This window comes from Lytechinus variegatus, chromosome 17 (genome assembly GCF_018143015.1).
Source record: "Lytechinus variegatus isolate NC3 chromosome 17, Lvar_3.0, whole genome shotgun sequence".
Taxonomy (NCBI): Eukaryota; Metazoa; Echinodermata; class Echinoidea; order Temnopleuroida; family Toxopneustidae; genus Lytechinus; species Lytechinus variegatus.
The window spans coordinates 13,807,044-13,829,901 of NC_054756.1; the positions used below are offsets into that span (position 1 = coordinate 13,807,044).

Genomic DNA, 22,858 nt, shown 5'->3' on the forward strand with positions numbered 1-22,858 from the left:
CAATAAGATTGATTCTCTTCTTGGGTTTGGTTTCCTTTAAGATGAACACAAACAGAAAAAGCAAAAAAAAACCCCAACCTGGTTGGGGGTATTTCAATACTGTAGCACCGATAAGTTAGGTTATCTTAAGCACACTTGGCTTTCGAGTAGTTAACTATTTCACCAAGTAGAAATCAATTTAATCCCATGATGACTATACGTCGTTCAATTTTGTTATGAAATAAGTATAGAATATGAGAATACAATGATTTTTCAGTGATTTATTTGGTGCGTTACTTATGTCATGAATATTGAATACAGAAGATGAAAGATGGCATGCCATATACATGTAAGGGGTGAAATAATGTTCTTGTTATAGTCTGGAGTTATACCAGACTACCATCGATTGATCTGATCAATCTCAACTATGGAAAGCCAGCAAAGTCAACATATAAAATGCATGTCTGTTCAAAAGATTTCCTAGATATGAATGTCTATCCATTAATTCACTGATTTCTTGACAATTTGGTGTGTTCTCCTTTGTTTACAAGAGACATTTTGTGAATTTATTTCCCACCTAAACCTTTACATGTATACAGAGCAACAGCACAACTGAAATACCCTAGAGATTAAAAAGGGTACTAGTTACCTAACATTCTTCTTTAAGCAGCGCAATCATTCCTTTGAATTATTCTTGTAAGATGGTTGCCTGATAAAGCAACCATGACTGTCTGTTGCTGATAAATTGCACATGCTTCTTGAAACAGAAATACAATATGGCACGATGTCCTCTCATTAACTGATACGTGGAAGCTGTTTATAAAGTACTATGAATGAAACCTATTCAATATCCGGTAGGATTGTTTGACTGCCACCTCCATAGATCTTCGCCTGTATGTATAAAGAGAGAGGGGGAGGTGGGGGGAGCAAAAAATGGAAGAGGAGGGGAAGGTAGAGAGAGAAGTGACAAGAGACGACAGACAAGAAGTGAAAGAGACAGACAGAAGAGGGAAAGCAAGATATATAGAGATCATTGTTACTAAATATGTTATTGTTTGCATCTTTCACGTCTGCACTGGTGAATATATTTCATTCAATTCAATTTGAATTCATTTCCACATCTGATTGAAACTCACAAGTACAGATTCGTATGAAGATATGTACATACCAATACACATTTTAAATGAAACGTGTTCAGTTGGAAATCATTTTATGGAGGACATGGACAAAGGCCTATCACAGTTAATCCAAATAGTTGTAAACTGATATAATGAATCGAAACTTCCATTTCTCCAGCACTGTAGAAATGCATTTTGTATGAAAACCTAAAGATTTAACCTGTGTAATACTGGAATGGAAACCATAGATTGCAATTAACAGGTTAATCGAATCTTTGATGTTAACATGTCCAAACAGCACATAAGGACACTTTTCACTTCAAATGCCTCATCCATGTAACAATAAAATCCTCCACATCTTCAATCAATTATAAACATGAGATGATTTCATGACCAGTGTTGACCTTTTGGTGCTAGTGTTACATCAGTGTTACATGTCAGCAAAGAATCAAATGAAGTTGGCCCTGTGATGAATCTCATTAGGTGTTTATTTGGATTATTTTCACAAACCCACATGAGGGGCAGGAGCTAATCTGCGTTGTGCTTCGAACATAAACACCAACATTAGCACCAACAATGCCTTTGTGATCAGTATTGCACAATTAGTGCTACTAACCAGCACTACACCAATATGAATTGTGCTTTCAACACCATCACAAAACGTAATTACATGTAGGAGCTATCGAAGGCAATTAAAATTGTGCTATCAACATCAACACCAAACTTGGTAAGGTGTGAGAGCTATGGAAGGTGATCTAAATATTATCAACAACATGAAACTTGATTAGGTGTAGGAGCTAAGTCAATCTGAACTGTGCTTTCAACACCAGCACCAACGCAAGCACTAACACAAGCACCGACACTGCTACTTACACATCTCATCCAATCCTCTTTCAGCCTTCCAGTGTAATTCACTCTCTGCTAGTGCTGAGTTAGCATACACTGAAGCTATATCCCCGTCTCTTCTTCCCGTCAATTCATACGGAAGCTGTATTATAGAATACATGTATAATGGAAAACAATTAAGTAAGTACTCATGGCACTATTTTCTTCAGCAAAATATTGATCCACATTGTGCTACATTAATCCTAGTCAAGGAATGGGGAACTGGCAGGAATTTATTTCTTAATATAAAAGAACACAGTAATTCAACTTTTAGATAGCACTTTAATATATTGGAATAACATCTATAGGCACTTTACTGATATACAAACAACAGTGTATCATTGCCCAGGTCATTTGATTTCATTAAAATTTTTTTTTTTTTGCAGATTTGACAATAAGGTTTCTCTTCATCAAATCACTTTCTGTTACAATAATGTTAATTATGCATGACCAAGGAGGAATCAAATTTTGTTATACATCATAAAATAAGAAATTCAGATATTTCATACACTAAAAATGAAAACAAAAGACAATGAGGTGGGGGGAGGTGGTGTTACGTCACAGGTTCGCTCAATTGCATACCGACCTAGATGTGCATACCGGTATACAATGTACCTCTTTTATGAAATTAAGTGAAGCTTTAACTCTAAATTCACTGGGCTATTTGAGACCAGGATATACGGGGGGGGGGAAGGGTTCAAATTTGAACGCCCCCTTCCGATCTCGTTCGCAGATTGTGGGGTCAACGCAAAAATTTGCATGGGCGTAGTGCCAGTTCACAAAACATAATTGTTTAGGTTTTTTGATAAATTAATTATGCAAATAAGCATATGAAATTTGCCATGAATGTGTTTTCTTTGTGATTTTTTTTTCCTTGAACTCACTTAATATAGCTATTAGAGTGCTAATTTGGGGTGAAAATATCATTTTTTACTTTCAAAAACATACCTACAAAAAATTGCCAAAACATAATTTACTCCTTATGTATTTTACTGTGTTTTTTAATTATTAGATATATTTCTTTTTTCTAAACCTTATTTTCTTTTGCTTTTTTCCATGAGATTTGTCTGGGACACTTTGTGGTCATAAATAATGAATCGATCTAAACCTGCAAAAGTAAGAATAATCATACATTTATGAGTTTTTTTGTTGAAAACACAATTTTTATTGACTTTGTATGCAAAATCACATTTTGGAGAAATTTGGGGCCTGACATGCACTTAAAAATGTTGTGTAATTTCAGAACCATGTACTCAGGCATCGCCAATTTGGTCTCAAAAGATGTGCAAAACTTGAAAGTAAATAGCCAGTGGGTGGCGCAGTAATTTTTTTTTGTGCAGCGGCGGAGGGACAAAATTCATCAAGGAGGGGTCAAATAGACCCCCATTAAATAAGGGTCAAAATGTCCTCATTGTCTTATGTTATATCCGATTTAGGAGAAAGTTTCACCATTAAGCATGTTTAATTAGATATTTCTCTTTTAATTCAAATCTGCTTTTTCATGGGGTGTATTTACCCTTTAATAATAATAAATAAACATTGCTGATTCAGGGAACACATCGAAAATATACCCAAAATTTACCTCTTTTCCACATGCTTTACCCATAGCTTTGACCATATCCAGTACAGAGTATCCTTTCCCTGAGCCAAGGTTATAAACCTTTAGACCGCAGCCCTCTGATGCTTTCTTCACTGCAGCTACGTGGCCAGAGGCTAGATCTAATACATGGATGTAGTCTCGTACACCTGAAAAGTAATAATGAAGATTAGTAACATTATGCCAGAGCTGCCAACATTAATTATGAAAAAATCCTATTCTTTATTATCTTTTTTTTAATCCTGTTTATCACCATTAAAAAGTACTACCACCATCACACCATACACTGCACCAACATGGAGTAAGATGCGTAAGATGAAAGCATGTCACTTTGACCTTGAGCTTTTGACCTAAAAAAAATCAATTGGCTTCCTGGGATCCATGCTGGTATCACACTCACAAAATTATAAAAGCCTAGGTTAACTTAAGCTGAAGTATTTGCGTTAACAAGGAAAAGTTAACGAAAGGTCGGACGGACACCAAGCGTGATACCATAATATGTCCCGTCTAGGACAGGTGTATAAAAAAACCTCTTGAGATTGGATCGCCGAAACACCAGGGGAGCGTTTCATGATGGGACTCGTCAGATGTCTTATCCCACAAGTCTTGTTTTATTTGAGTTCCAAGGAACTGGGCATCTCAGCCAATCAAATTCGAGCAAAGTTGTCAGATCTGTTAACATGACGGATGAAAAATGTTTATAAAATGGTCCAGTGATTCCCGGTGGGTGCTTCACAAAGCTGTTATGAAGTTACGTAAGACTTCGTGCCACACTATCCCTAATGTAGCTCACTTAGCACCTGAGATGTTCCAATCATGCGTGAAATTGTGCGTAACTTTACAAAAAGATTCATGATTAAGACTTGTTATGATATTCCAAACATCATTACCCAAACAGATATTCTCAAAAGTAAAAATATTAACCGGCTCCTCTCTAAGGAACACCAAATATATTGCCTGTAAAGGTCAAATTCACCCCAGAAAAATGTTGATTTAAATAAATAATGAAAAATCAAACTTGCAAAATGCTGAAAATTTCATCAAAATAGGATGTAAGATAAGAAAGTTATGACATTTTAAAGTTTTGCTTATTTTTCACAAAACAGTGATATGTACAACTCAAATGAGACAGTCGATGATGTCACTCACTATTTCTTTTGTTTTTTATCGTTTGAATTATACAATATTTCATTTTTCATAGATCTGACAGTAAGGACCAACTTGACTGAATCATATTAATTAATGATCATTCAACATGTTCAGGGAGGAATTAATTGTTGATTCACTCGACAATAAGGAGAAAAATAGATTTCTTCCCTATTTCTTATAATAGAATACAAAAGAAATAGTGAGTGGATGACGTCATCAGTCTCCTCATTTGCATACCCAACAGGATGTGCATATAACTGTTTTGTGAAATTAAGCAAAACTTTAAAATGACATAACTTTCTTATTTTACATCCGATTTTGATGAACCTTTCAGTGTTATGCTTGTTTGATTTTTCTTTTTTATTCAAATCAACTTTTTGTTGGGGTGGACTTGTCCTTTATGCCCTCAGCTAGAGACTCGGGCCAATAAGATTCTGTTGCGGGCAATACAGTGCGTATCAAAAAAAACGGGACAGATTTGAAAAGTCCATAAAATTTTAGTTTCAAATCATGATGTCTATATTTTGGTGTTAATATGTGCTCTAAGGTCTTGTCTTTCAAATGCTATTATGAAAATTTAGTTTCGTTCATGCTTGAGCGAACACGAGACGTTTTTGTTGGGGATTCAAAAAGAGGCTTGCGCCAGAATTGCAGAATATGAGTAATATGATGATCGGACTTCTTGCTAATTAGCAGACTTCCTCTTAACCTTTTCATTATCTTTGCCATAATTTTCAAATCATGCGGTCAAAATTCATTTTCAGATCTATTTATTTGCTTTAATTATTCTGTTGTTTCTTTTAATATGCTCTCTGTTAACTTTGAATATTCCTTCTTCAAGCTAATTTTTTTTTTCAACTGAATTATGGGAGAGCATGGATTTTTTATTCAAATCCTTTCATTATGTGCCACAAAGGTTATGGTGCCTTTTGAACAAAGCCACACAGATGGGCAGGCGCTCGGGTTGCTCCCCCCCCCCCCTCAATTAAAAAAATCATGACCAAGAAAAAAACTGCACAGGAAATAAAAGGAAAGATAGAAAGTAAAACATGATATTATTTTCTGAATATTATGTCAAAATCTATCACAAAATTTGATATTGTATTAAAAAAAGATGGGAATATTTGCGTGCTCACTTCGCTCGCTCACAACTTTTTAATACATTTTACCCGATCTGCCATATCTAGCTCCTTCAAAATTGACTCAATACACCATTGCCATTGAACGACATGAATCCCTTCCTGTGTTTCCTGTCAAGCAATTAAACTTGGTCAAGGAATTAATGACCCCTTGAAAAATAGATTCATGTCTTTTAAAGGTACATAACATAATTTGTTTCACAAAATAAGACGATTTGAATAATCACAAGTTTTCCCAATTAATAATTCAAATCTTCTTGGGTTGACAAAAAAAAATCTTCTTTTCTCGGTTACTTATGAAGGAAAATTAAAAGGTAAGAGAAGTTTAAATGAAAAAAACAAAATAATTCAATCAAATAAATAACTTTGTAAATAAAATTTGACAGCATAAATCGAAATTTGTGGCACAGATAATGAAAAGGTCAAGAGGAAGTCTCCAGATTAGCAAGAAGTCTGATCATTGTATTACACATATTCTGCAATTCTGGCGCAAGCCTCTTTTTGAACCCCCAACAAAAACGTCCCGTGTTCGCTCAAGCATGAATAAAATTGATTTTTTTTTAATTGCATTTTAAAGATAAGACCTTAGAGCATCTATTAACACCAAAATATAGACATCATTATTTGAAACAAAAATTTTATAGACTTTTCAAATCTGTCCCGTTTTTTTTGATACGCACTGTATAGTCAATGTTCCCCTCAAGGCCAGACAATATAACATAAACATTTACCTGTGCCATCGGGTGTATCATAGTCTGTGCCAAAGACTTTCACACATTCTCTCCTTCCTACAGCTACTTGAGAGACAAAAGGCATGAGATTGTTGGGTATTCCCTGAGGATTCTCACCAATAAGACCCGACTTGTGAGCACCAACTGGGTTGAAGTAACGTAATATCACTATATTCCATTCCTGTGAGAGGAAAACATTAGATTAGCACTATTATATTCTGCATATTATTAGAATCTTGCTTTAGGATTGGTCAAAAGTCAAGTGCTATTACTTTTCCCATCAATCCTCACTCCCAGTGATGGAAATTTTGTGTTTCGCTGATCTTTTTATCCCACAGGGTCATAAAGCGTTATGAATTACTTTGAGTACTTGCAAAATAAAGGTCATTGCCACTCAATTTTTTTGTTCCATCGTTCTCCATTACCTGCAGTGACGATCGCGTAAGGTCCAGATGTGGGCGTGCAGCATACATACACGCTAGCAGTAAAACTTGAAAGTGCATTGCTCCTCGATTGTTTTATTGTGACGGTAATTATTCTTTGTGAGGTCACAATAAATCTTGGAGCAAGATCTAGATGCATGCACAGTTTACATACGCTTGCATTAAAACAAGCTTCATCGTTTCAATGGAAACCTTGATTCAATATTCATCTTGTAGAAATGTATTGCCATTGGTTTCTTTGTTTCTGTGGTTCCCGATGCGGAATATAAAGCATAATATAATCACCTCTTGATTTCAGGTGACGAAGCAAACTATAACTTCTTTGCCAAGCTGGATGTACTCGCTATCTTTCCTCAGCTTCGCTTCAGAAAGACGTCCACATCCAGCTTGCCTCGAAAGTGATAATTTGCCCATCACCTTCACCAACGGTGATTATTTGCTTATCACAATAATAGGTTCATGTGATTGGTGTGAGGACATGAAAATACCTTCATTTTTTCACAATCATTAAAGTTTATGTGTTTTGGGGTGAGCCTTCACTTGTGAGCCGGCTGCAAGCTTCATCAGACCTTCATCTTAGGTGGCATAACAAGAGTGTAGAATGGGATCATGTTGAGGAGAGCACTTACTGTCCTCTATTGTGTTTTTATATGAGGGAAAGTGAAGAAGAATCCTTTGCAATTGGCCTTTTCACAATAACATTCTAAATATATTCAAAAATTCCAAAGTCAAATGGGAAAAATAAAACTACCCATTTGAATAGGATGGTAGGGGCACAGATCCTTGGGTAATGACAGAATTCAGTAGTGAATGGGTTAAAACGGAACAACAAAGATAAGAATAATACTCAATTGACCTAACCTTTTCAGCCTTAGCTAGGTCTGTTAGAATCTCTTCAATAAAGAATTTGGTCTTGCCGTAAGGGTTAGTGATCCCACGCCCTACATGATGCTTCTCATCTATCGGGAGATAGTCCGGCGGGCCGTAAACCGTTGCTGAACTTGAAAATATCATGTTGTAACAGCCAAACTGTTTCATTACCTGAACAAAAATTAAATGTCAAGGAAATATCTAGTTAGAATAGATGCATGATTTAAATTCTAAATCTACAAAATTATACATATGGCCATGCATTTCAATTGCACTCCAATAGTGTTACAATAGAGCAACTATAGGCGTAAACATGATCATAACTTTTAAAATATTGACTCTATTCTTACAAAAAGTATCTTTTATTTCAGAAAGGGAATCACTTGTAAGAAAAATAAACAAAGTATATTAAGGTAGGGTGAACTGCTAACATCTTATGAATGAAAATGTCAGACTTTTGAGCACTGCCAATAAACTTTTTTTGAATACCCATACTTTTGTTCTCTTTGCCTGTACCGTAAATATATAATTTTGGTTTTGCTCATAAAATTCTTTTTAGATGATAAACTCAAAGCTATTCGTGAATCTCTTAGAGCACATTTTGATATGCAAATTTATGCCTTTCTTGAATTTTGAAAAAAAAAAAAAACCAAGACATTTTAATCAGTTTTTGTTACCAATCAATATTAATCAATAAATCTATGATATATATATATATATATATATATATATATATGGGTGTATTGTTAACCCCACAAACGCTGGGTTATCTTGACGCCTGAGAAGAGGAGAAGATGGGGGGGGGGGTGTCTGATTTACAATGTAGCAGTAATGACTCAGGCCTAATAAAGACTGTCCAAGAATTTATGCTAAAGTCACATTATTAAAGTCACAAATTATACTACAAACCGACTGATTGAATGTCAATGGAAGTACAATTTCTTTTTGTTTGTCTGGAGTTTGTTTAATTGTTTCACTGGCGAGATAAAGTGGTGGGGGGCAGAAAGTAAGACAGGAGGTTGACAAGAAAGTAAGAGAGGGGGTTGACAAGAAAGTGGGGGAGGGGGCTGACCATGTACAAGAATCAGTCAGATGGTATTTTTATAATTTTTGTAGTTTTGGAAAAAAAAGCGGGAGAGACTGAAGGGGGGGGGGAGGCCTCCCCCCCTTATCTCGGTTCTGCAGCCCCTGTGATGGAGCATTAGTTTACTTACTTCTAAAAGGCATATCGTTCCTCCTACATTGCAGTTGTAATATTCAATAGGCATAGTGATGGATTCACCTACAGCCTTTAGCCCTGCAGTATGAATTACATGGGTGAAAGAATGCTGTAATGAGAGAAAGAAAAAGAGAAGGGGAGAAAGAGAGAGAGAGGGGGTAATGGAGAGAGGGTGAAGGATACATGTATAGAAAAAAAGTAAGAGGGTGAGAAAGACAGAGAGGCAGAGTGAAAGATACAGACAGTGGGAGAAACAGAGAGAGGGGTGGATAGAGAGGGAGAGAGAGTCAGAGAGAATGTAATCATAGTTACAGTGTACTAATATAAAAATTTCAATTAGAAATGATAAAAAACAAGAAGAAGTGTTTGACAGCATCTGTAATATTTGCATTTCACCTGATTTAACATTGTGCACTGGATTTGACATTTTCAATGATTTGAATTGAACTAAAAGATGATGCAATGTTTACTGTGACACTGTGCATGAGCAAGATGTTCAGTGCATGGTGTTGTGTTGCAGTTGAGTGAGAGTTCAACGGTGCAGTCCCACTGGCGATACTGACTCAAAACCGATCAATGATGCAAAGAATACAATAGGTTTGATCAGTATGGGGTCAGTCACACCACAGGCTCTGACTGTAGTATGAACTTTGCTACTTACTATGTTTACTCCTAATCCCTTTCATAATAAATCCGATATGCCATAAAGAACTGCACTCAAATACAGAATGATTAGGAAAACTACACACAGATCGCATGGACATTATTATGTACTTTTAGAGAACACACTTAAATCTTATCAACATTCAAAAATATGTTTGCTGTAAAAACAATTTTCTTGGCTCAGTTTTATAATGTTTACATGACTTTGTATGAAATATTAACAACTGAATGGCAAACCATTGATAACCTTAATCTCATTAAAAGTGGATAACTGTGTGTGATACATCGTTTGTAATTTAATCAATTGAATTCATTGATCAGAAAGTGAGGCCAACACTAGTGCTGGATTAATTGTTGACGGACATCAAGTTGGCTTCAAATGGGAAGTTTATCCAAACAAAAAGTTGATTTGAATGAAAATCTCATCAAAATCATACATAAAATAAGACTGTTAAATGATATTTCAATTTTTTTCTTGATTTCAGAAAACAAATTATGCATGCTCTGGTTAGTATGGTATGCAATTGAACTGATGGTATTACCAACATGCTACATGTATTTGCTTTGTATTTGATTACATGTACATGTACAGAAACATGATGATACATGTATGTCTACAATGTATACTTTTTGCCTCAATATATACATGTAACTGTGAAACAAGATTTGAGTCTTGGAAACCTTTAAACCGGATTTCCTAGTCTCGGGGCACCCCGAGATCAGTCTCTGGCAGGTTTCTAATCCGGTGTAAACGCATAAACTGAGACCCCTTCTGAGCAAACCTATCTCGGACTACACCTCGCAATGTGTTCCGAGGCCGGTCTCGGGGGCGCCCCAAGACTGCTTTGGATTTGGTGTAAACGCAAACCTGCCTTCAGCAATATTTTTAATTATTTTTTCTGCTATTTTCACAATGAAATTTTTGTCTGTGTTAACTTCCTCTTTAAAGGTCAAGTCCACCTCAGAAAATTGTTGATTTGAATCAATAGAGAAAAATCAGACAAGCACAATGCTGAAAATTTCATCAAAATCGGATGTAAAATAAGAAAGCTATGACATTTCAAAGTTTCGCTTATTTTCAACAAAATAGTTATACGAACGAGCCAGTTACATCCAAATGAGAGAGTTGATGATGTCATTCACTATTTATTTTGTTTTTTATTGTTTGAATTATACAATATTTCAATTTTTACGAATTTGATGATTACATGTAGGACCTGCTTGCCTGAAGCACAAAATGTTAAAATAATAGAATTCCACGTGTTCAGGGAGGAATGAAACTTCATTTCACATGACAATGGCGAGAAAATCAAAATATTTCATATTTCATATAATAAAATACAAAAGAAATAGTGAGTGATGTCATCAACTCTCTCATTTGGATGTAACTGGCTCGTTCATATAATTGTTTTGCTGAAAATAAGCGAAACTTTAAAATGCTATATAACTTTCTTATTTTACATCCGATTTTGATGAAATTTTCAGTGTTATGCTTGTTGAATTTTTCTCTTTTTATTCAAATCAAGTTATTGTTGGGGTGGACTTGTCCTTTAATAATTTCCAGGATTACACTTCTTTGATTTTTCTCTGTCATAGATCCACTTTTTGCAGGGATAGACTTGCCCTTTAAAGACCAGAAAAACAAGAAAATCAAAATGAAGAAAAACTCAAATGTTTTCCTCTTTGTGATGACACATTTGAACAATTACTATAAATTCCACAAATTTGCTATTTTTATGATTAAAAAAAAATGCTATTATGAAGCATGTATGAAAGAAGACAGGTGTCGTATTTCATATTGAATGCAAGTTACCACTAATTTTACCTGTTTAAAGATATTTTGAAGAACTGCTTTATCTCGTATATCTCCTTCATAGAATGCAACTTGTTTCCCTGTAATACGTTCTATTCTTAGCAATACCTCTGGTTTGCTACCTGACCCTAGAATATACAAAAAGGAAAACAAGAATGTAAACACCCTGATTCAAGCAGGAGAAATGAGCTCAAAGATAAACTGCATACAGTGTAGTCGTATATGGAAAAAATATATATCAGACATACAACTGTATTTAATACAGAAAAGATAAACTAACACAAAGCCAGAACACCACTCTTAAAAACAAACTAGTTGAAAACATGGATCCTATGTTGAAAATGACTAAACCGGTTTCCAGTATTAAAACCAGTTTTAGAAAGTATAATGAGAGCGGTGTCTGAGTACATACTACAATGGCAGATGGTGTAGTATTAATATTGACCAACTAGAATGTCAAGTAAACATTGCGTTTGCTTTGTAGGTAGATGGCACACAATGAGCATGAGTAAAAAATGACGAACTATACCATCATGTGCTGTGCACTTAAAAGCTACATGTACTATAAAGGGTGTATCCAAAAAAAGTTTATACTTAGAAAAAATCGTATAAAATTATGCATTAGTAATATCCTGGAGATTTTCAAAATTAACAGTGGTACAGATCCATTTAAGCAAATGACAATATAACTGGTCGCATGTCATAAGGTGGTCCAATTTCGCGTACAGGGTAAAAATGGTCAAAAGTTATATTTGTTGATATGTTATAGCTATTACCATTCTCTAAATAATGAAAAAGTTTTAAGTCTCGACTACCTTATTTCTCCTTAAAATGACTAATTAACAGCTAATTATTACATAGACATCAATGTAAATGTGAATTTTGAAATGTGTTTTTCTCAAATTGGACCTGCTGCACATAAAATGGTGTCAAAAGTTAATGCAACATTGGATCACCCTAGTAAATTGCAGTTATAATCTTGAAACATCAATAATTAAATCTGTACAAAAAATCTAATAATTATCTATTATTGTATGCATATTAATTATACTAATTAATTAACAGTATTTAATTTCACATTTTTGCCCCCAAAATACCTGTCACTGTAATTATATGCTTGGCAAAACAACAACATCATGGGTAGAAATGTTTGTTGCAATGATACACAACATTTGTGCTAAAAATTGAGATTACAAATTAGATAATTAACAAAATCTCTCCGGTTTACTAATTGATTAGGTTGCAGATCAGAGCTGACATACACATGTATTCCATTGCTGCATATTTTCAAAATTGTCAAATTTTTATGACATTTAGTTGTTCCCTGCTTTAAAACAACCAAAAATATGAGGATAACAGTCATATTACATATTATATTAAGTTGTTAATTAGGTTTAATTAATATTTTATCATTTACCACATCCACCGGCTCCACCACCCCTGTTACTTCAAACTTAATGTGCTATAGTTTTTGTTCCTGATATTGTATTGATCTAATTCATAGTAATATATTTAGCCTATAGTTTTAGCTTCAAAATGAGATATTACTCAATAAATTTGGTCAAGATGCTGTGATGTAGCAACAATTTATCCATGGCACAGTGTGGAAAATTGTTCATACGCCACCCTTTTTGCATACCCAACTTATGAAATGCGACCAACTGTCAAAAAATATTTCCGCTTGAGTGAGCACCACTTACTTTTGAAAAGTTAGTGAAAAATGATTTGCGCAGAACTTTGAAATAATTACATGTATGCGAATAAAAGTAGACCTTAATCATGAAGAACACATGGAATTTCGCTAGTAAACCTGATTTGAAGATATCTTTTACCTTTTTTGACATTTGTTTCCTTGCCCAAAACACTTTAAAGAGTGCATTGCGCCCCACCCCACTCCTCCACACAACCATGCCATTGTGACAATATTTGCTTTACACTGAGCTGTGATTTTGCATGAAATGGCTTAGGCTTGATTTTTATTTTGTTTCAAACCATTGTCAAGCTTGAAAATAGTGTGGAGAAACAAGTAAAGGAAAATGAAACCTTTGGAACGAGTAGGCTTGTGTTGAAACAGAAAACTCAAAAATAATAACAAAGAAAGAATGCTATGGAGATCCTCCCATTGGCAAAGCGACAAGGATGTGTGATGTCACATGTGAACAACTTTCCCTTTGATGGACTGTAAAATACTCCCAAAATGTCTCTTTTTGCTTTTACTTTATGATGATACAAACTCTTTATCCATGGTTGATCCTTTAAAAATCTGTATTACATGCCCTCCTACATGTATATAGAAAGAACACTTGATCTACTGATAGATGTGATAAAAGAGGCAATTTAAGTAACATACTAAAGTAATGGGGAGAGTTGTTCACAAGTGACATCACAAATCTTTGTTGCATTGCCAATTTGAAGATCTCCATAGCGTAAGTGATCGCAATATTCAAATGCTCATAACTTTCTCATTATTTGTCTGATTTTTCTCAAACTTTCATGAATCTGTTTCTTTGATTTTTCTGTTTTGACACAAGTTATCTTGTTCCAAAGGTTTCATTCTCCTTTAAATGAAAAATGCAGCCTGGAAAAATGAAATGTAAACTCACTTTAAATGATAAAAACTTAGTGAAAAATGCTGGAGATATAAACTTTTGTTCAGATTTAGTTAAGTCCTCGGATCCAGCTGGCACAAAAATGGTAAAAATTGCGCTTACTAAGTTTTTAAATTTCAATTTGGGTGGCAAAATTGTTACAAAATGCTTGAATGTATATGTTTTATTTCAATTGACTATTAGTGCAAGAGAAATGTACGAAAAATGTTTCGCAGGGTAAGTTTGATTTCGTCCTTTCCCCTTGACACAGCGTGAAAATAAGCATTTCTGCGCAAACAGATTTCCGCGAGTTTTACAAAAATGGACAGTGCTCGCTCAAGTGTATCATTCTGTCATAACTTTTACTTTCATTGGATAGATGAGACCCGAACCCAAAAACATATGTGAAAAAATACCCACATGTTGTATATTTTTTTTATTCCTAGAGCTTTTTCAAAGTGTAAACTTTTTTTTTGATACGCACTGTAGAATTTCCTGCCATGCCTATACTAACACATGAACATATTACTAGGGAAAAGCTTTTGAACCACAGGATTTCAGTATAATTTACATCCATTTATTTTTTTATTAGCAGATTATTCATTCTAAACGTTCACTTTATTGATGCACAAACCACAGACATTTGGACTTCATTGCCCTTTGACAAAAGCATGGATTCATGATTAACGAAGCTTGAAATTTGCATGAACTTTATAAACCAATGTTTGTAAACTTCTGGCAAATCAATCAATTAGAAGGACTGAATGGGGGGGGGGGGGGGTGAAAATAAAGTGGTACATGAAATAATTGAAGCTTGAAATTTGCATGTACTTCATAAACCCTGGTTTGCAAACTTCTGGCAAATTGATCAATTAGGACTGAATGGGGGGAGCATAAAAGTAAAGTGGTACATGAAATAAGTGAAGCTTGAAATTTGCATGAACTTCATAAACCCTGGTTTGTAAACTTCTGGCAAATTAATCAATTAGGACTGAAATGGGGGGGGGGGCATAAGAATAAAGTGGAACATGAAATAAGTGAAGTTTGAAATTTGCATAAACTTTTTAAACCTTGGTTTGTAAACTGTTGGCAAATTAATCAATTACATTGAAGAAGGACTGAATGGGGGGGGGGCATAAAAATAAAGTGGTACATGAAATAAGTGAAGCTTGAAATTTGCATGAACTTCATAAACCCTGGTTTGTAAACTTCTGGCTAATTGATCAATTAGAAGGACTGAATGGGGGGGGGGCAGAAAAAATAATATTATATATGAACTGATTCCCAAATTTTAACTTTGCATTGTGCACACTTCTTTTTTAGGTCCTTGGTTAAAAGAGAAAGTAAGGGGGGGGGGTAAAATAGATTCACAATTTACTTTTGATAGGAACAGTGATACATGAATAGTATTGAATACATTGAGTCAAACTCTTTTGGGTGGGGGGAGGCCCCTCTAAGCTGGTGCAGACTACAGGGACATGAAAAGAAGAACCACACCTTAAATGCAAACATAACATGAGCACCTCTTTGAATTTGCCTATTCAATTATAAAGAAGTACTTCAGTAGTACCTCATAAATTCAGCTTTTATGCAAGTCTATTGTTAACACACCAGAACACCAAATGTATTTGCTAATGAAATGGTCTATCAATCTATCAAAAGTCATGAAACATGTATTAAAAGAAAACTGAAAACATTGTAAAACAAAGTTGCCAAAGTCTTGCATGGAGACTAGTCAACGTGTCCATAAACAAAATACACTGTACACTAGAACATGCTATCAGCAATGTGTTCTACATGTACAGTGCAATATGACAAACCTGCCTTTATGCCTTCTTCAAGCTAAAATACATGTAGTTCTAAGATTAATTTGTACAGAATTTCAATGGATTTCTGTGAGAATAAGTTCAGGTAATAAGACCTCTCCACAATAACCCTTATAGAAAAAGGGTTCCATGTTGAGGTATTTCTGCCCAAGTCAAGTTAACCTTCAATTAGTTGAATATCGGTAATCGCCTTTAGATGAAGCAATTTTTAGACCAATTTATCATTAACATGACAATATATCTTATAATTTCCCTTTCATACTGCGCTTTTCCCAGTGAAGGGGAAAGTGTCCATTATGAAAGGTACACAGGAGAACTTCCCCCGCGAACTTCTCCCAAGGTAGAGAGAGAACTTCCCGGTGAAACTGTTTCCCCTGCGAAGTTTGCCCGGTGCTGAAACGGCCAGTATGAAAGCTAACCGGAGAACTTCTCTTTTTTAATGATGTCAGAGGTCTTTTTTTTTTCTCCCGGAAATCCCCTGAACTGAGACTCTGCTTGCTAGCTATTATTTCCGTGGCTAAATGTGGAAGGCCATGCTTTATGAGCGATTTGAATCATTCAATCTTTCCATCGAGTTTATACCCTCGAAAATACAATTTGTTTTTTCACTAACAAAATTCATAAAAAAGTGTTATTTTACATGCAGAAAATGCACTTAAAATATAAAAATACTTTGACTCTTTTTTTTGTTTTGCTTCTAATATTTCAAAAGTATGTTGTAATTTAGATTTTTTTTACTCCTTTTTTAATTGGTAAGAAACAATTCTGAAAATTTTCTTTTCATTTGTATATAATTCTGCATGCACATGCAGAGTGAGCTAATCAGCTGAGAAGTGTTTACCAGCCAGTCTCCAAAGCTTCACTGATAAAATTAATTAGGTATCTGCAATTAACAAGGAAAGAGTACGATTAAAATTCAAATTAAAAAAGCGAGCACTTTCATTGACACCTGGTCAGCACTTACTTCCGCCTGAGCTAATCACCCGTCGACTTTTGATGGGGATCGGGTAAGAGATGTCAGTACAAAAGGGTACATATTTTTCTTTGCCGGGGAAATGAGGAATGTGTGCCAGAGAAGTTTGCCAAGGAAAAATGAAGAGGCCAGTTTGAAAGGGGTGTAAGTCAAACTTTGCCCAAGACTACCAGATTTCAATGGTTCCAAGAGATTTGACTCTAATAGGCAGAGTTACCTGTATTTGGTATGTATTCACTATTTACCTGTTGATTGGTTATATGAGGGTACCAGTTAAAAGAATTACAGAACCTGTTCAGAATGGAAAATCAAACCATAGTGTGGACACTTCTACACTGTAAACTTATTCAAGTTTGTATTTTCACATACAACAGTACAAAAATCAAGAAAACTGGCAAATTGTTCAGTGAATGAAATCTAACAATAGAAATTACAGTGAGCATATTTCTTTGCTCTTTGTTTTGAACTTTGTTTCAGAACTTTGTTTTGACAATGGAATTGCAATAGGTGCAAGAAGGCCAGTATGCAGGCAAAAAACTACTGCGTAAAGAAACATTGCAGTGAATTTTAATTTTCGAATGGCTCTTTTAAATTCTTTTTTCTAGTGCTCTTTAGAGCATTAGGGGGGCAAAATCGCCCAGAGCCACAATGTATTTTTTTCTCTGCCAGTATGTATGTAGCTGAAATTGTGGTTAAATACAAGAAAATACATACTTTACTGACTTTCAAATATCTACTTTTAATATTCAAATAACAAACTCCTTACCAGACAAGGCCAAATGTGGCCTGGAAAGAAAGGATTTTATGGGGGCAATAATTAATGAAAATTTAAAAGCGAAGTCATCTCAACAAAATGAAAATGGTTTTAAGGCTCAGTGGTGGTTCTATAGGGGGTAGGCAGTTTACCCCCCCCCAAAAAAAAAAAAAAAAAAGAAAAGGGGTGAAAAAGAAGAGAAAAATATAGAAAAGCTCCAAAGAGGAAGAAAAGTGAATGGGATAAGGGGAAGGAATAGAAAAACTTTTCAGGTCATTAAATAATATTTTTTCCTGCTTGGCTCATATTTAATTTGCTTAAAAAAACAAATTATCTGATAGCAACTGGAAAACAGTAATGTCCTTCCAATTTCATCTTTGTGCCTCTTAGCTTTCATTTGCACATTGATCATATTTTGCTATTTTATGCTCATATGTTGTTTCTTCTACATTGTGAATTTCACAGAGAATGAAGGACAGGCTCCTTTCACACATGTTCATGTTAATATGTAGGTCCAGGTGAAAATACCCTTTCAGCATACTGACTTAAAATGTTTTTAGATAGATGATAATGACTGCTGATAAGAAATGAGAGAGCAACTACCTTTTGTACTATTACTGAAGTTATCTATTATAACAGGGGTATATCCTTGATTGAGTAGATCAACCACTACATGACTCCCAACATATCCAGCTCCACCAGTAACTAACACAGCACAGTTTGCCATTATGGTTCCTAGAAAGAGAACAAATGTAATTCAGTCTCATTTACACAATTCAATTCAATCTTTATTTCGCAAAATAGGATAAAAATACAAAGAAACATCAAATAATGTGATTAGATAATATAATACATTGCGTGGCTTTCCATGAAGGTTATCAGAAACCTGTAAGGCTGGATCGCCAATACACAGGGTAGTGTTGTCTGTGACAGAACTGCTTTCCACAACAGCCCTGCCTACATGTACATAACAAAATTATCATACAACTATGAAATGAATAATATTTCCATTTATTAATAGCACAATTATGCATGTAATAAACACATGTGGAATAATCAATGAGATTTTTTTTTACCCAAATACATAAAGATCTCTTAAAGTCTGAGCAATGAATCAATTGGTTTAAGCAAGAAAGGAAACTGATAGCAAAATGAAACATAAGAAAAAGAAAAGCATTTTTTGTGCAGAAAAGGGAATATGAAGCTCTTCCTGAACAAAAAAAAAAAATAACTAACATGTACATATATTTCTGGTAAAAAGGGCATTAAAATCACTGCATTTTTATTTTTTCTTCTATTTTGAATTGTCTCATAGGAAAATTCATAATTTCCTTTATTTTGATTATCAAATCCTGATAAATGAGCATTTACTAGTAATGGGCAACTGTTCCTTTGATTCAAACCACCAATGAATTCAAATGTCCCACTGGTTGCACAATTACATAAACCAGTTAGATACAATTTCCAAAAAATCTCAAGAATATCCTAACAATTTATCGTTTAAAGGTCAAGTCCACCCCAGAAAATTGTTGATTTCAATCGATAGAGAAAAATCACACATACATAACGCTGCAAATTTCATCGAAATCGGATGTAAAATAAGAAAGTTATATTTTTAAGTTTCACTTATTTTTCACAAAACAGTTAAATGCACAACTCAGAGATATGCAAATGAGAGAGTCGATGATGTCCATCACTCACTATTTCTTTTGTTTTTATTGTTTGAATAATACAATATTTCTATTTTTACAGAATTGACATTAAGGACCAACTTGACTTAAGTTAACCATAAACTGTTAAAATAATGGTAATTCCACATGTTCATGGAGAAATAAAACTTTGTTTCACTTGACGAGGAGAAAATTAGAATATTTCATATTTCATAATAAAATACAAAAAGAAATAGTGAGTGGGTGACGTCATAGTCGCCTTATTTGCATATCAGTCAGGATGTACATATAACTGTTTTGTGAAACTAAGCGAAGTTTTAAGACGTCATAACTTTCTTATTTTACATCCGATTTTGATGAAATTTTCAGTGTTTTGCGTGTTGGATTTATTTCCTTTTTTTTAATCAACTTTTTGTTGGGATGGACTTGTCCTTTAATCAATGGAGCTTCTGTCTAAAGCCCACCAAAATAACTATCCTGAAATAAATCTGGAAGATTTAAATGTCTTCATTTCAAAACCATAAAATTTTTAGATGTCACTTTTGATCATCATCTCACATGGCACAGCCATATTGAGGATGAAATGAAAAGGTGCGAAAAAACACCTCAATATTCTCAGAAGTATTAATACTGGAACTACATTTGGAAGCTCGTCCAAATGTATTCTTATTGCTCATAGGGCAATTACAAGATCATTAATGGATTATGGTTGTGAGGCATATGATACTACACATCCCCAACTCGTATGATGGTGGGCCCTAAGTCTGCGCACCTAAAAATTTGAGTTAAGATTTAACATGAATTTCTTCTTATTTCACAAAATATTTTGGTTAATAGTGTTCCTTACATTATCAAGAGTAAGTGTACCAAATTTCTCATTAAAAAATGAAAGAAAATATAAGATTTTCTTGAAAAAACCTCGGGCAGTCATTTTCAGATTGAAAAAAAAATGGTACCCCATGTCTGCGCACTCATTCACTTTGCACATGATTCAGAGATTTTGATGACAAAGGCTGCATTTTGAGGCCGTCACATGAAATGCCCTGAATTCATTATTTTTCCACCATTTTGAGTCGGATTTTTTAATGAATACCTGCCTATGTATTGCATGTGTAAAGTTCATGCCCGTTGCGTATCTTCTTTTACTAGAATCGCGCAGATACGCGGGTGCGCAGACTTGGGAGACCGCGCAGACATGAGGGAACTGACCATACACCTATCGAGGTACATAACATGCACATGAATGGGACGCAATCCCTGGCTCTGTGGAGGGTAAGCATACGTTTAGTATTAATGATTTTTACTCTCTAGGAGCCTCCGGGCTACTCTAGGCTACATCATCACCCCCACTAAAGTAAACATTTTTAAGTTGGGGTGCATATGGAACTCTTGCCACAGATCTGCTCCTAATTAAAGCATTGGCAAAAATATTGATTTTTTGACTGGTTGCCAACACCACAAGACTGAAGAAGAAGAAGTGATGCTGGGGCTTTTTTCATGACGAGTACGACATCAGCGATACGTAGGAACGTCCTTGGACCATTCTTCCAAGATAGTGTAATGGGATTGGTGACAAATCAGCGCTTTCCGTTTCACGAAGGCAATTCTGTCTTACAAGTTCCACATTGTTTGATATCAATAGAATCGCCTAACGGGAAAGCCTTCATTCAATCATCACCTGAGGCTGAACCTTTGTTTTATTAAAGTTTTATTTCGGAATGATGACATTTCATAAAATCATAGATTCCATTAAATGGAGATCGAATATTGTTTTATGTATTACTAATTGTACATAGAATTGATGTATAAGGTAAAAAGAGAAAAAAAAAACTTCAAAAAGTTAAAGATTCACAAAAAATATAACTGGATAAAAATTAAAATCGAAATTTCATTATTTCCCTTGACCTTGTCTACATGTAGAACACGGTGCCCTTTTTTAGAGACACCTTTAATTGATATTTCGAAGAAAGAGACCCTTGTCTGACATAAAAATTGATGTAACTAAGTGTTGTGTGAAATCAATACGGAATGAAAAAGAAAATACAGAAACAATGCGCGGCACTGCACTACCGCTACACACCCAGCTCAGGCCAGTCGGCCGCGCCCGGCTCGACAGCTGCGGGGTGGCGGCTGGCGTGGAAATATTGCAATATACCGACGACCCTTTTAGTTTCGGATAGTCATGCCTGTGGTACAACTACAGCTGATACCGGTACCAAATGAATTACTGTAGACAATATCAATGAACTATCATTTCATTTTTAATTTGGAAACGAAATCATGTAAGTTAATAAACTAGTAACTTACCTCAATTGATGTACCGTACCGGTAACTTAATCAGTGTCTTTGGCTGTTAGGTGATCGATGTTGTCACGTCATCAACCCAGTTCGCACGTGCATATTTGCAACTCCTGCGCGGCGTGCGCGAACTAAGGAGTCGCGCGTGATGAGGGAACATTTCTATTCCTGGCGTATGAAATTTCTCATGTACACAAGTGAACATGGGATAACACGATTCTTTGGTGCCTGTATTCGAATATAACATGAGTGAAATCGCTGGATACGTATACGTACCGTATTGTGTTTTTAGCCTAGTAAGTGTGGGCTACTACTAAAGTGAACAAGTCAAGGCAAGTTTGCAGGTCAAGCAAGCATGGACGGTTAGTTCAGAGCTTCGCTCGATTTTTTTAACCATTATCTACATGACAGCTTTATCATATGTTTGGCAAGATTTTCGACCAGGTAGAACTTCTGGTGAGCTAGGTAAGGTAAACTAATTGGTAAGAATTAACGAAGCCAGCTTCCTTTCTGATGATGGGGGGCACTCATTCAATGAACAAGGTTATAAATTATAATATAACCTTGTTCTCAGTTATACTTATATCTCCATGTGTGGCAAAATAATGGTGGCAGTGTTTGGCTTAATTTCTCTTTTTATATGGGACAAATGTTTGATTTTCTTACACTGTCAGTTTTCATTACAGGTATTCGTCATATAACTTGGCTCTTATTAACTTATGTAAATTTAATTCTTTAAGTTATTTTTTTCTTCATGAAATATAGAGATTGAAAAATGAAAATTTTCTTGCCATATTACTTTCCACCAATAGAGGGCGTACACAAAAATATGCCCCAAATTCAAGTTTTTGAGCGCTCTGGTGAATACAAAAATTATTCCCAAATTACTTATGAAAAATAAATTGCAACTGTATGGAAATCAGTAATTTTTGGTCACAAAAGTGATATTTTAATGATTTTCAATGTGTGTGTTATGTACAGCATTGGCATACCATAGTCCTACCTGTAGATTCCCCACAGGCAGGATGGTTGCAGTGAACAAGTGATGGGGGGACCTAAACAGTAGTCGAGACGCACGGCCAATATTGGAGACTGTCTCCAATGTGGGAGATTATCTCCTATATCAGAGACTTTTTTGAAGAA

The 22,858-nt window shown here is 35.0% G+C and overlaps 2 protein-coding genes across 5 annotated transcripts in view; one reads left to right on the forward strand and one right to left on the reverse strand.

Annotated features, from left to right (window-relative positions):
- On the reverse strand, positions 1 to 21,830 carry LOC121430810 (UDP-glucose 4-epimerase-like). The gene is made up of 9 exons (XM_041628222.1): positions 21,725 to 21,830; positions 18,351 to 18,482; positions 11,619 to 11,734; positions 9,126 to 9,239; positions 7,903 to 8,082; positions 6,599 to 6,779; positions 3,565 to 3,728; positions 1,971 to 2,085; positions 1 to 870 (listed from the first exon to the last, which is right to left on the reverse strand). The coding sequence occupies exons 2-9, from the start codon at positions 18,472 to 18,474 to the stop codon at positions 824 to 826; spliced, it is 1,041 nt and encodes a 346-aa protein (XP_041484156.1). The 5' UTR covers positions 18,475 to 18,482; positions 21,725 to 21,830; the 3' UTR covers positions 1 to 823.
- LOC121430809 (mediator of DNA damage checkpoint protein 1-like) overlaps positions 21,263 to 22,858 on the forward strand; it is a 26,683-nt gene continuing 25,087 nt past the window's right edge. The window contains exon 1 of one of the 4 annotated variants that reach the window (XM_041628220.1): positions 21,263 to 21,699. The gene's annotated coding sequence lies outside the window, so the exon portion shown is untranslated. Of the gene's footprint in view, positions 21,700 to 21,889; positions 22,181 to 22,858 lie in introns of those variants that run through there. The other 3 variants (XM_041628218.1, XM_041628221.1, XM_041628219.1) reach the window with 3 other exon arrangements.